The sequence below is a fragment of the Oncorhynchus gorbuscha genome, linkage group LG22, assembly GCF_021184085.1.
Source record: "Oncorhynchus gorbuscha isolate QuinsamMale2020 ecotype Even-year linkage group LG22, OgorEven_v1.0, whole genome shotgun sequence".
Classification (NCBI taxonomy): Eukaryota; Metazoa; Chordata; class Actinopteri; order Salmoniformes; family Salmonidae; genus Oncorhynchus; species Oncorhynchus gorbuscha.
In genome coordinates, this window is record NC_060194.1 from 20,518,458 (window position 1) to 20,533,194 (window position 14,737).

The following is a 14,737-nucleotide window of genomic DNA, read 5'->3' on the forward strand; positions in this document are numbered from 1 at the left end:
TTAAAACACAAACTCCAAAACCAAAGTCCGTAATAAAATAAGTGTAGGTACAAGAACCCGTCGCGAACCAATCCATAAAACATGAACATAATAATAAACAATTTCTGACAAGGACATGAGGGGAAACAGAGGGTTAAATACACAACGTATAATGAATGGGATTGGAACCATGTGTGTAAGAACACCAGACAAAACCAATGGAAAATGAAACATAGATCAATGATGGCTAGAAGATCGGTGACGTCAATCGCCGAGCACCGAACAAGGAGAGGCATCGACTTCGGCAGAAGTCCTGACAGTACCCCCCCGACGCGCGGCTCCAGCAGCTGTAACCTGCAACCTATAACATACCTCGTCCACTCTCCTCAGGACTTTAAATGGCCCCACAAACCGCGGACCCAGCTTCCGGCAGGGCAGGCGGAGGGGCAGGTTTCGGATCGAGAGCCAGGCCCTGTCCCCCGGTGTTCACCGGGGCCTCACTGCAGTGACGGTCGCAGTACAGCTCGCTGAAGGTGGACATGGGTGGCGTCCCATGTTTCCTCCGCGCACTGGAACCAGTCGTCCACCGCAGGAGCCTCTGTCTGACTCTGATGCCATGGAGTCAGAACCGGTTGATACCCCAATACACACTGAAATGGAGAAAGGTTAGTGGAGGAGTGGCGGAGCGAGTTCTTGGCCATCTCTGTCCAGGGCACGAACGCCGCTCACTCCCCCGGCCCGTCCTGGCAATAAGACCTCAGAAACCTACCCACATCCTGGTTAACTCTCTCTACCTGCCCGTTACTCTTGGGGTGAAAACCTGAGGTAAGGCTGACCGAGACCCCCAGACGTTCCATGAACGCCTTCCAGAGCCTTGACGTAAATTGGGGACCCCGATCAGACACTATCCTCAGGCACCCCGTAGGGCACCCCGTAGTGCCGGAAGACGTGTGTAAACAGGGCCGTAGGGAGACCGGGCAAAGGGAGGAGACGACAGGACTTCGGCAGAAGTCGTTACAGTTTCAGATACAAACTTTTGAAAAGGCTGCATGTATTCAGCCTCTGTAGGCTTCTTGGTATGCATGTTTGACCTCCTACAGATACATCTTTGAGACATAACCTTACATACTGTCCTGATTTGTGTCCTCGTACAAAGTCATTTTTTCTCCATGAACTGATCCTAAGTGTGTGTCGTATAGTGTACGTCTCACATTTTTATTCTGCTGATTGAGCTTTGAGAAAATCCCTCCATCTAGTCTAACAGAGATGGAAAAATGTAATCGCAGATAATCACTTTCTGACCACAGGCTTTTCTAGACAGGAATCAGTCCCTCAATGTGATTCATTCTGTAGGTTGTTCCTGTCCTCAAGCCCAGTTGCTGAAGAGAGAGGATTACAGTGGAAAGAAAAATCACTAAAGCCAGGCTCTATTGAATCCATATCAACATGTTCTATGTGCTCAATATTTCAACATCCCTCCCCTTTGAGAAAGATCAAATATTGTGTTGTGTGCAGAAACACGTATATTTAAGGATTCGAAAAACATCCCATAAGCATCCAGTTATTTTCCAAGGCAATTATTCTTTCACAATAGATCAAATACTATTTTCCATTTTTCTCTCTCCTCTATAGATCCTATCAGAAGTCTGACGGAAGTTACGGTGGTGAGAGCCCTAGCTAGGCCCAAGGTTCTCACGCTGTGGTGTTTCACCATGGCCCCTGCACGTGGCTGGCTGCTGGGCCTGGCTCTGGCTTTACTCCTTCTGGGGTCCCAGCCTGCTCCATCCCTATCCGGTGAGGAGCAGAAGCTGGTCCGGACCACCAGGGTCAGACGACAGGCCCCTCCAGGTGGCCCCACCAGCCCACTTAACAACCAGACAGTCAAGGAGCAGCCCATGGTCTTCAACCATGTGTACAACATCAATGTTCCCCTGGAGTCTCTGTGCTCTGTGGATCTTGAATCAGCAGCGGCTCCACCCAGTCAGGCTTCCAGGGGAGCAATGTCCAGTGGGGGTGGGGAGGACCCCACAGAGTTCACAGAGCAGACAGTGGACACAGACAGCCAGGTCACGTTCACCCACCGCATCAACATCCCCAAACAGGCCTGCGCCTGTCCCGCAGCCAACAGCATGCAGCAGCTGGCCACCCGCATCGAGATGCTGGAGAGAGAGGTGTCGCTGCTCAGAGTTCAGTGCAGCTCTGGCAACTGTGGCTGTGAGGAGAGTTCAGCCATGGGTAAGTAGGGAATAATAGCACAGCTTGACACTGTTATTAGAGTTACTGTACCCTGGTCATAGGCTACTTTGAGGCCAATGTGGAATGTTAGGTTTTATTTATTCAGTTACTGAGCATCTTGTTTCAAGTAGCACGAGGATATAAAGCCTGGGGGTTTGCGATTTGTTATTTGATTTGGATCCTCATTAGCTGTTCTAAAAGCAGCGGATACACACAACACATAAAACATGACACAATAGACAACATCAATAGACAAGGGCTCAAGGACAGAGCTACATTCATCTAAAAGAAGACTATAGAAATTATAAAGGTCCTGTAATCACAAAATACTAAGACAGGGAGACCTATAATATATGCCTACATTGTCATATACAGTATATTAATTTCATTCTTGCAGTCAAAAGTTTAGACACCTACTCACCTACTCACCTACTCACTCAGGGTTTTCTTTATTTAAAAAATATATTTTCTACATTGTAGAATAACAGTGAAGACATCAACATTATGAAATAACACAAAAGTCTAAATATATTTTATATTTGAGATTCTGCAAAGTAGCCACCCTTCGCCTTGATGACAGCTTTGCACACTCTTAGCATTCTCTCAACCAGCTGCATGAGGTAGTCAGCTGGAATGCATTTAAATTAACAGGTGTGCTGTCATGGTGATTTCCTGTATTACTAAACATTGAGATGGCAAACCACACACAAGTCAGAGTTATATTATAGTCCATCTTTAATTATATGAGCTTCACCATAGCCCTTTTTGACTCTCAGATCAATTCAGTGTCTATAAAAGAATTCTCTGAGAGTGCTTACAAAACAATTCTTAGTGTCATTTATAGCCAAGACACACCCATCTCAACTCACATGACGAAACCCAGATCTCAGGAACAGTTCACAAAGAAGCTTTTACTTGAAAGAGGAGTATCCAATAGCTAGATAGCATTAGCTATAAATTATCGTTCAGTTTGGTCTCGTTCTTGGTACAACATAGTACCAAACCATTACCTCATCCAATGGCATATATCAATTGTCAATTCTAGATACTCCCATCTCAAATACATCCCCTCCTGGACAAGATCAGAAAAGACAGTGAGCCTCTTAGGTCATGTACTAGATCAAGATAAGGGCAACCTCAGAGGGGACATACAATAGTTTGAGACACTGCCACACACCTCCCCCCAATGGGAAAAGTAGGGAGTGACTGGTGTACAGACATTGTGGAGCCCTTCACATGGTTTAACAGATACATTGACATATGAAGACAAGCCTGACCTCTCCCCTCTCTGGGCCCCAAGAGACTAAGCCCTAGCAGAGAAGGGATAACTGCAAACTGCCAACAGTATTATCCGAAAGAAGACATCCCAATGACAAACATCTCACATAAGCATTATTATGTAAATTAAAGATCCTATTTATCAATGTTACCTAACTAATTCTGATTCAGCCACGACAGTGCCTTGTTAAAAGTTAATTTGTGGAATTTCTTTCCTTCTTAATGCATTTGAGCCTGTCAGTTGTGTTGTGACAAGGAAGGGGTGGTATTTCCTATTTGGAAAAAGACCAAGTCCATATTATGGCAAGAATAGCTCAAATATGCAAAGAGAAACAACAGTCTATCATTACATTAAGAGATGAAGGTCAGGCAATTCGTAAAATGTCAAGAGCTTTTTAAGTTTCTTCAAGTGCAGTCGCAAGTGCTATGATGAAACTGTCTCTCATGAGGAACGCCACAGGAAAGGAAGACCCAGGGTTACCTCTGCTGCAGAGGATAAGTTCATTAGAGTTAACTGCACCTCAGATTGCAGCCCAAATAAATGCTTCACAGAGTTCAAGTAACAGACACATCAAGTAACAGAATAGTCAACTCTTCAGAGGAGACTGTGTGAATCAGGCCTTCATGGTCGAATTGCTGCAAAGAAATCACTACTAAAGGACACCAATAATAAGAAGAGAATTGCTTGGGCCAAGAAACACGATCAATGGACATTAGACCGGTTGAAATCTGCCCTTGGTCTGTCGAGTCCAAATGTGAGATTTTTGGTTCTAACCGCTGTGTCTTTGTGAGACGCAGAGTAGGTTAACGGATGATCTCCACATGTGTGATTCCCACCATGAAAGATGGAGGAGGATGTGTGATGGTGTGGGGGTGCTTTGCCTTGAATGAGTAGTTGTGTCCAAACTTTTAACTGGTACTTTACATACAGTGCCTTGCGAAAGTATTTCGGCCCCCTTGAACTTGGCGACCTTTTGCACACATTTCAGGCTTCAAACATAAAGATATAAAACTGTATTTTTTGTGATGAATCAACAACAAGTGGGACACAATCATGAAGTGGAACGACATTTATTGGATATTTCAAACTTTTTTAACAAATCAAAAACTGAAAAATTGGGCGTGCAAAATTATACAGCCCCCTTAAGTTAATACTTTGTAGCGCCACCTTTTGCTGCGATTACAGCTGTAAGTCGCTTGGGGTATGTCTCTATCAGTTTTGCACATCGAGAGACTGAATTTTTTTCCCATTCCTCCTTGCAAAACAGCTCGAGCTCAGTGAGGTTGTGAACAGCAGTTTTCAGTTCTTTCCACAGATTCTCGATTGGATTCAGGTCTGGATTTTGACTTGGCCATTCTAACACCTGGATATGTTTATTTTTGAACCATTCCATTGTAGATTTTGCTTTATGTTTTGGATCATTGTCTTGTTGGAAGACAAATCTCTGTCCCAGTCTCAGGTCTTTTGCAGACTCCATCAGGTTTTCTTCCAGAATGGTCCTGTATTTGTCATGTTTTGTCTTATATTGTCTTGTCATTTTGCTTTTCCTTCTGTTCGTTTTCCCCCTGCTGGTCTTTTTAGGTTCGTTCCCCTTTTTCTCTCTCCCTTCCTCTCTCTCTTCTCTCTATCGTTCCGTTCCTGCTCCCAGCTGTTCCTATTCCCTTAATCAATCATTTAGTCTTCCCACACCTGTTCCCTATCTTTTTCCCTGATTAGAGTCCCCATTTCTCCCCTTGTTTTCCGTTTCTGCCCTGTCGGATCCTTGCATATTGTTCACCGTGCTGTGTCTTTGTATCGCCCTGTCGTGTCGTGTTTCCCTCAGATGCTGCGTGGTGAGCAGGTGTCTGAGTCAGCTACGGTCAAGTGCCTTCCCGAGGCAACCTGCAGTTTATTATCGAGTCTCCAGTCAGTTCTCGTGATTACGAGTGAAATTGTTTTTATGCTTTATTTACCGCTCCGATTTGTCTAGGAGTATTGCTATTTCCTTAAACTGGATTAAAGACTCTGTTTTCGCCAAGTCGCTTTTGGGTCCTCATTCACCTGCATAACAGTATTTGGCTCCATCCATCTTCCCATCAATTTTAACCATCTTCCCTGTCCCTGCTGAAGAAAAGCAGGCCCAAACCATGATGCTGCCACCACCATGTTTGACAGTGGGGATGGTGTGTTCAGGGTGATGAGCTGTGTTGCTTTTACGCCAAACATAACGTTTTGCATTGTTGCCAAAAAGTTCAATTTTGGTTTCATCTGACCAGAGCACCTTCTTCCACATGTTTGGTGTGTATCCCAGGTGGCTTGTGGCAAACTTTAAACGACACTTTTTATGGATATCTTTAAGAAATGGCTTTCTTCTTGCCACTCTTCCATAAAGGCCAGATTTGTGCAATATACGACTGATTGTTGTCCTATGGACAGAGTCTCCCACCTCAGCTGTCGATCTCTGCAGTTCATCCAGAGTGATCATGGGCCTCTTGGCTGCATCTCTGATCAGTCTTCTCCTTATATGAGCTGAAAGTTTAGAGGGACGGCCAGGTCTTGGTAGATTTGCAGTGGTCTGATACTCCTTCCATTTCAATATTATCACTTGCACAGTGCTCCTTGGGATGTTTAAAGCTTGGGAAATCTTTTTGTAACCAAATCCGGCTTTAAACTTCTTCACAACAGTATCTCGGACCTGCCTGGTGTGTTCCTTGTTCTTCATGATGCTCTCTGCGCTTTTAATGGACCTCTGAGACTATCACAGTGCAGGTGCATTTATACGGAGACTTGATTACACACAGGTGGATTGTATTTATCATCATTAGTCATTTAGGTCAACATTGGATCATTCAGAGATCATCACTGAACTTCTGGAGAGAGTTTGCTGCACTGAAAGTAAAGCGGCTGAATAATTTTGCACGCCCAATTTTTCAGTTTTTGATTTGTTAAAAAAGTTTGAAATATCCAATAAATGTCGTTCCACTTCATGATTGTGTCCCACTTGTTGTTGATTCTTCACAAAAAATACAGTTTTATATCTTTATGTTTGAAGCCTGAAATGTGGCAAAAGGTCGCAAAGTTCAAGGGGGCCGAATACTTTCGCAGTATCAAGTGATTATGTCAAATGTTGTTATTGATAAAAGAGTGTACCACTTACCTTAAAACCCACGTATCATTACTTTACTTATAATGGTTTGGGATACCTGGGACCATCAGGTGACAAAAACCTCCAGGGGACCATGACACAATGTGCCAAGAACGCTCAGGAGACCTTCGGGGGACCATGACACAAAGTACAAAGAACATCGTAAAAACATCTTGGGGGATGTCCCTGGGAAAACCGGGAACTGACAAAACAGCAAGAATGTTCAGGGGACCATCACACATAGTCCAAATGAATGTCTTAAAAAGGTCCCCGGGACAAATAGGAAACTATAAAAAGGTCCCCCAGTGAAAAGTCTGAAAGAGTCCTAATAAGGTCCTGACATGGTCCTGACAGGGACCTAGACAAAGGTCCCCAAGGGAACGTTCCCTTGGGACCATCAAGCAACGTTCTTAGAATGTTTAAGAACGTCAGTGGGATGACGTCACACCAAAACCATTAAGGGACCTTATAGGAACATCACCGAAAGTCCTCAGGACGTCTCCTGTTTGCTGGGCAGTTTTTTAATAGATGCATGCTTATTGATAACTGGAAGAAACAATGTCATAAATGCATCAAGTGCACATCAACAACAAAACAAATCAGACCAACAAGCCTTTTTTGCATCTTCAACATAGGAATCACTACAAAACCCTTTGTCTGAAAATCTTGTACACTATTTTAGGCACAGCCTTTGAAACATTGGCTTTTCTAGATATAGCCACTATATTATGATCACTACATACAATGGGTGTGAACACAGCTTGAGAACAAAGTTATATAGCGTTTTTTAGGTTCATAGGTTTATTTTACGCTGTTACACTGTTACATTTTTTCAAAATGTACACTGTTACAACAGACGATGTTAGCATTAGTAAACCATACGGTATATTTAGTGATGTGATTTTGAGTCTTTCTTTCTTCCTCTAGGTCGCCTGGACTTCATCCCCCAGTGCAGTGGTCACGGCAGCTTCAACATGGACCTGTGTGGCTGTGTGTGTGAGGACGGCTGGACGGGCAAGAACTGCTCTGAGCCACGCTGCCCAGACGACTGCTCCGGACAGGGAGAGTGTGTGGAGGGCGAGTGTGTCTGTGACCGCGACTTCGGAGGGGACAACTGCTCGGAGCCCCGCTGCCCTGCGGACTGCTCCGGTCGAGGCCTGTGCATGGACGGGGAGTGTATATGTGAGGAGAATTTCACTGGAGAGGACTGTACGCTTGGTCGCTGCCTCAATGACTGCTCTGACCAGGGCCTGTGCACCAATGGGACCTGCCAGTGTCGCCCGGGATATGTGGGAGAAGACTGCTCTCTGGCCTACTGCGCCAACAACTGTAGTCAGAAGGGCATCTGTAAGGAGGGCTTCTGTGCCTGCCAAGAGGGCTTTGCTGGAGACGACTGCTCTTTAGGTGAGAAAAAGGGAACAACAGGAAAACACAGTAGCTCCTCTGAGAGGATTATTTACCTTTATACGTTTTGCCATTGTTGTTTCGTAGGTTGGATATATGGGTGGATATTTGGTTATATGAGACAAGCATTAGCCTAATTTGCTGACTAGAACGGGCACACGCGTGAGTCCGCTTGCATGTTGATTTTGTCTATCCACACCAGACACGATCAGGACACGCAGGTTGAAATATCAAAACGAACTCTGAATCATCTATATTAATTTGGTAACAGGTCGAATATTCACAGAGGTTATGGTAAGAAGTTGTCTCAGTCTGCATTTGGTTCTTTGGGGATATCTAAGCCTGCGTGTCTGCCAAATATTTCCAACAATTATGTTTTTACAGATAATAGCAATATTCTCCATGCAATAGCAGCTGAATCCACAGATCTTTCCCTACAAAACAGTAGTCAAACACCTCTTGCAGCCCCTCTGTGTTTCAAATAGTAGCTATAAAATTGGTGATGGCTTGCTGTGTAACAGCATTCATTTGTCAAAAGTCACATTAACTGAAGCTGAGGCAATATCTGAATCACACTAGCCTGGATTCACAGCTAATTCTCAGGAAAAGGCTGCTGATTCACACTGGCGTAATGCAGTTTCTCCCCCTCCCACCCCTCCCACCCCTCCCACCCCTCCTCATATCCCGGTGTGCCAGTACTGATTCCTCCTTTTGCTATAGACATCTGTCATCTCACAAGTGAAACGAAAAAGAGCCTATACTACCTATACTCTACCTCATTTTCAGCAGGACCTGCTGGAGCTAAAATTGCTTATTTCTTTGCAATTAGAGATAAAATAGCAGAGGCGCATGTGGGAGAGGTTGCGGAATGCAAAAAGAGGCCATTCAATTACCAGCGCTTATTCAGGACTCATAGGTTGGCCTGCATTGTAAGTGTTTCATATTATCAAAGTAGAAAAATCCGGATATGCTTTTGTAGCCCCATTTTCTCCTACTATGAAAATAATGAGACTATGTAATTTAAATTAGGCATTTGGCGAGGTGAACATTTCAAAACAAAGCAGCTGCATTCACAGGATGAGTTTACCTATCATAGAATGCTAATTGCCTTAACATCACTATCATTCAAAATTCTAGTCATTATGACTCCACCACTTCGCTAAAATGTCTCATATTGGAAAATGATTATGCATGACTAAAAGGTTTTCACAGTTGTTTTTAACCCCCCTAAACAAATGTACTGTTGAAGTCGGAAGTTTACATAAACAAGGTTTAATGACTCCAACCTAAGTGGTTCAGCCACTCCACAAATGTCTTGTTAACAAACTATAGTTTTGGCAAGTCAGTCAGGACATCTACTTTGTGCGTGAAAAGTAATTTTTCAAACAATTGTTTACAGACAGATTATTTAACTAATAATTCACTGTATCACAAATCCAGTGGGTCAGAAGTTTACATACACTAGGTTGACTGTGCCTTCAAACAGCTTGGAAAATTCCAGAAAATGATGTCATGGCTTTAGAAGCTTCTGGCTAATTTACATCATTTGAGTCAATTGGATGTGTACCTGTGGATATATTTCAAGGCCTACCTTCAAACTCAGTGCCTCTTTGCTTGACATCATTGGAAAATCAAAAGAAATCAGCCAAGACCTCAGAACAAAAATTATAGACCTCCACAAGTCTGGTTCATTCTTGGGAGCCATTTCCAAACGCCTGAAGGTACCACGTTCATCAGTACAAGCAATAGCACCCAACTATAAACACCATGGGACCACGCAGCCGTCATACCGCTCAGGAAGGAGACGCGTTCTGTCTCCTAGAGATGAACATACTTTGGTGCAAAAAGTGGAAATCAATCCGAAAACAACAGCAAAGGACCTTGTGAAGATGCTGGAGGAAACAGGTACAAAGTATATCCACAGTAAAACGAGTCCTATATTGACATAACCTGAAAGGCCGCTCAGCAAGGAAGAAGCCATTGCTCCAAAACCGCCATAAAAAAGCCAGACTATGGTTTGCAACTGCACATGGGGACAAAGATCCAACTTTTTGTAGAAATTTCCTCTGGTCTAATGAAACAAAAATAGAACTGTTTGGCCATAATGGCCATTGTTATTTTTGTAGGAAAAAGGGGGAGTCTTGCAAGCCGAAGAACATCATCCCAACCGTGAAGCACGGGGGTGTCAGCATCATGATGTAGGGGTGCTTTGCTGCAGGAGGGACTGGTGCACTTCACAAAATAGATGGTATCATTAGGTAGGAAAATGATGGGGATATATTGAAGCTACATCTCAAGACATCAGTCAGGAAGTTAAAGATTGGTCACAAATGGGTCTTTCAAATGGACAATGACCCTAAGCATACTTCCAAAGTTGTGGTAAAATGGCTTAAGGACAACAAAGTCAAGGTATTGGAGTGGCCATCACAAGCCCTGACCTCAATCCTATAGAAAATGTGTGAGATGAACTGAAAAAGCATGTGCGAACAAGGAGGCCTACAAACCCGACTCAGATATACCAGCTCTGTCAGGAGGAATGGGCCAAAATTCACCCAACTTATTGTGGGAAGCTTGTGGAAGGGTACCTGAGATGTTTGACCCAAGTTAAACAATTTAAAGGCAATGCTACCAAATACTGATTGAGTGTATGTAAACTTCTGACCCACTGGGAATGTGATGAAAGCAATAAAAGCTGAAATAAATCATTCTCTCTACTGTTATTCTTAAATGTCTCATTCTTAAAATAAAGTGGTGATCCTAACTGACCTAAGACATGGAATTCTTACTCTGATTAAATGTCAGGAATTGTTAAGAACTGAGTTTAAATGTATTTGGCTAAGGTGTATGTAAACTTCTGACTTCAACTGTTCCTAATGCATGGTTTTGAAGTTTGTGCCAGAGAGATACTGTACAGGAGCTCTCACTAGTAGTCAGGTGGTTGCATGTGAGCCTGTCAATCCTGTCACCTCCTCTTGTTAACAGAGTTGTTCACTGACTGACAGACATTTTCAGCCAGAGAGAACACATCAATGACCTTGCCTTTCCAGAATGCCCCACCGAAATAGAACCAACAATTTTGACTTCAAACATTATTTGACAAAACCTACACTTTCAACTTCCATACAGTAGCTCAGCTGCATTAAATAGACAAAAAAAAAAAAAAAATGATTTTCCTACTCGGTCTTCATGACACCTGCATTTTGAATCACCCTTTTCCATTATTGCTCAACTGAACTGAGTGATGGAAGAGAATACGAATTTGGAATCGATAGCTCAATCCACCAGAGGTAGAAGTAGCTTTGCTTAACCTCCTTGGGAGCCACACGTCTTCACTGTGTCCTCATTAATGTATTCACTCCAAAAAGCATAGCTAACTTCAATGTTGTGTGTCATTTTTAGGATAACCTCATTACAGCAGTTTAAACAATGCAACAATCTTCCATAATGTTGTGTAATACAATGACCTTTGGCCTATTTAGAATTTCTGATAAACAGTCCCAAAACACTAAACTCTAATTACGCTTTCATAAGTCATTCGCTGCCCTGTAAAAAGAAGATCAGTCAAGCAGCGAGTCTGTTTGCTGTGAGCAATAATAAGTGAAATGGATGGAAACGGAAAACAGTGGTGTGATGTGCTGCTCTGCTGTGCTGTGGGGCATTGGCCTCATCATGCCAGAGTCCTGACCCTCCTGACCCTCAGTGTAGCGCAGTGCAGCGGTACAATGGTTCACTCCCCTCCTCCCTCTGCTGACCCATCCAAATCAAATCAAATTGTATTTGTCACATGCAGTGAATACAACAGGTGTAGACTTTACTGTGAAATGCTTACTTGCGAGCCCTTTCCCAACAATGTTGATGTAAAAAGTTAGAACATTTTGCTAAATTAAAAAAAAAAGAAATAGTAACACAATAAAATAACAATAACGAGGCTTTATACAAGGAGTTCTAATACCTCGTCAATATGCAGGGGTACGAGGTAGTTAAGGTAATTGAGGTAATATATCCATGTAGGTAGGGGTAAGTGACTAGGCAATCAGGATAGATAAAAAAACAGAGTAGCAGAAGAGTGTGAAAGAGTGTGAAACTGTGTGTGCGCCTGTGTGTGTGTGTGGGTTGTTAATATATATATGTGTGTGTGTGTGTGTGTGTGTGTGTGTGTGTGTGTGTGTGTGTGTGTGTGTGTGTGTGTGTGTGTGTGTGTGTGTGTGTGTGTGTGTGTGTGTGTGTGTGTGTGTGTGTGTGTGTGTGTGTGTGTGTGTGTGTGTGTGTGTGTGTGTGTGTGTGTGTGTGTGTATGTATGTGTGTTTTGGAGTATCAGTGTAGTATGTGTAAGTGGGTGGGTAGAGTCCAATGAGTGTGCATAGAGCCAGTGCATGGGGGTCAATGCAAATTGTCCTGATGGCCATTTGTTTAACTGTTTAGCAGTCTTGTGGCTTGGGGGGTAGAAGCTGTTCTCTGTGATTAATGAGAGGCAGCTATACAGTAGGCTTAGTACTGGAGGTAGGGTCTGGCCTGTCTCAAAGACTGTGTCATAGTATTCATAGCTGATTTTGAAAAGGCTTTTGAGAAAGTATGACTAGAATTTATATAAAAATGCCTAATTTTGGAGAATAGTAACCCCAGTTGTAAAATAGTGAATAATGACTACTTCTCAGACAGTACTGTCAAGGGGAGTGAAGCAAGGTTGTCCACTGTCAGCATATCTATTTATTATGGCCATCAAGGTGTTATCTATCCAAATTTGATCCAACAATAATATCAAGAGATTAGAAATACGGGGCTTAAAAACAAAGGTTGTCATTGTACACTGACTACATGCTTTCTTTTTCATTCGCAATTTGGGTCCCTGCACAGCCTCATAGAGGATCTAGATAATTGATCTAACCTCTCTGGATAACAACCTAACTATGATAAGTGTACCATATTACGTATTGGATCGATACTGTGTAGTTTACCAATAGAATGGTCTGATGGTGAAGTGGACATAGTCAGTATTAATTTCCAGAAAGAAAGAAACAATCTCACTACTATACATTTCAATAGAAAGTTAGAACTTGTTGCCATGGAAAAGTAAAAACCTGTCTATTTGTGGAAAAACCACCCTTATTAATTTAGTCATATCCCATTTTACCTATTTACTTATGGCTCTGCCTTAAATTATATGAGCAAAAAATATGAAATACTCTCCAGAATATACAGTGCATTCGGAAAGTTTTCAGACCCCTTGACTTTTTTCACATTTTGTTATCTTACAGCCTTATTATGAAATGTATTACATCTACACACAATACCTCATAATTACAAAGCAAAAAGAGGTATTTAGAATTCTTTGCATATGTAGAAACGGAAATATCACATTTACAGAAGTATTCCGACCCTTTACTCAGTATTTTGTTGAAGCACCTTTGGCAGCCCTGGGAGAGCATCCTGACCAGTCGCATCACCACCTGGTATGGAAAATGCTCGGCATCTGACCATAAGGCACTACAGGCGGTAGTGAGTACGGCCCAATACATCACTGGGGCCAAGCTTCCTGCCATCCAGGACCTATATATACCAGGCGGTGTCAAAGGAAGGACAAAATACATGTCAAAGACTCCAGTCACCCAAGTCATAGATTATTTTCGCTGCTACCGCATGGCAAGCAGTACCAGAGTTAAGTCCAAAAGGCTCCTTAACAGCTTCTACCCCCAAGCCATAAGACTTCTGAACTATTAATCAAATGGCCACCCAGACTATTTACAATTACACTGTGTTTTTACACTGCTGCTACTCGCTGTTTATTATCTATGCATGGTCACTTTACCCATGCCTACATGTACAAATTACCTCGACTAACCTGTACCCCCGCACATTGACTCGGTACAGCTACCCCCTGTATATAGCCTTGTTATTGTTATTTTATTGTGTTACTTAAAAAAAAAACGTTATTTATAATATACATATATATTTTCTTAACTCTATTTGTTGAACTGCATTGTTGGTTAAGGGCTTGTAAGTAAGCATTTTCCGAAGCATTTCGGTAAGGTCTACCTACACCTTTTGTATTCGGGGTGACAAATACAATTTGATTTGTGTAGCTGAAGGGTGGGACTAAAAAGAAGGAAAAAAAAAAGTATATATGTATTGTATGTATACGCTGGAAGTAGAAGCCTTGTCCATTAGTTTACTCCAATTAATCGAGAGGTAGTAGGGTTAGGAAAATATATGCATAAAGATATATATGTATATGGGCGAATGGAAATTACATTCATAGAACCCACAATCTGTCGGCAAAATTAAAGCTGATCTACCCCCTAAAAAAATGTCAAATACAATAGTAAGACTGCATCTCAAATGGCATCCGATTCCCTTTATAGTGCACTACTTTTAACCAGAGCTCTATGGGACTTGGTCAAAAAGAAGTGCATTACAATTGACAATAAGGTGCCATTTGGGATGTACCCAAAGCTCTTCAGAAGAAACATTGCTCTAAGCATCTAAGCATTGGCTTCACATGGAGACTCTCTTCATTCTGTTAGAAGGCTTAGTTAAAGTGCTCACTCCCTATACCCCATATCAATCACCTTACTATTGGTTCACTTTTTTGTGTCTTACTTAAGACTGAATCTGGTCCATGCGATAAATCTTCCTAAGTGATGCCGCAGGACTTCTCCTCCTCACTCCAGGGTCAGTCTCGAGGAGGAGGCAGGCTCGGCTCCATCTGTCGTGTGCGT

General features: G+C 42.6%; 1 protein-coding gene across 3 annotated transcripts in view; it reads left to right on the top strand.

The window, feature by feature from the left end:
• Nucleotides 1-14,737, top strand: part of LOC124009674 (tenascin-R-like) — a 123,880-nt gene that overhangs the window by 66,611 nt on the left and 42,532 nt on the right. For all 3 annotated transcript variants that reach the window (XM_046321720.1, XM_046321718.1, XM_046321721.1), the window contains 2 exons: nucleotides 1,612-2,214; nucleotides 7,545-8,021. In XM_046321720.1, coding sequence (XP_046177676.1) covers nucleotides 1,692-2,214; nucleotides 7,545-8,021 — 1,000 coding nt within the window. In that variant the 5' untranslated portion in view covers nucleotides 1,612-1,691. The remainder of the gene's footprint in view (nucleotides 1-1,611; nucleotides 2,215-7,544; nucleotides 8,022-14,737) is intronic.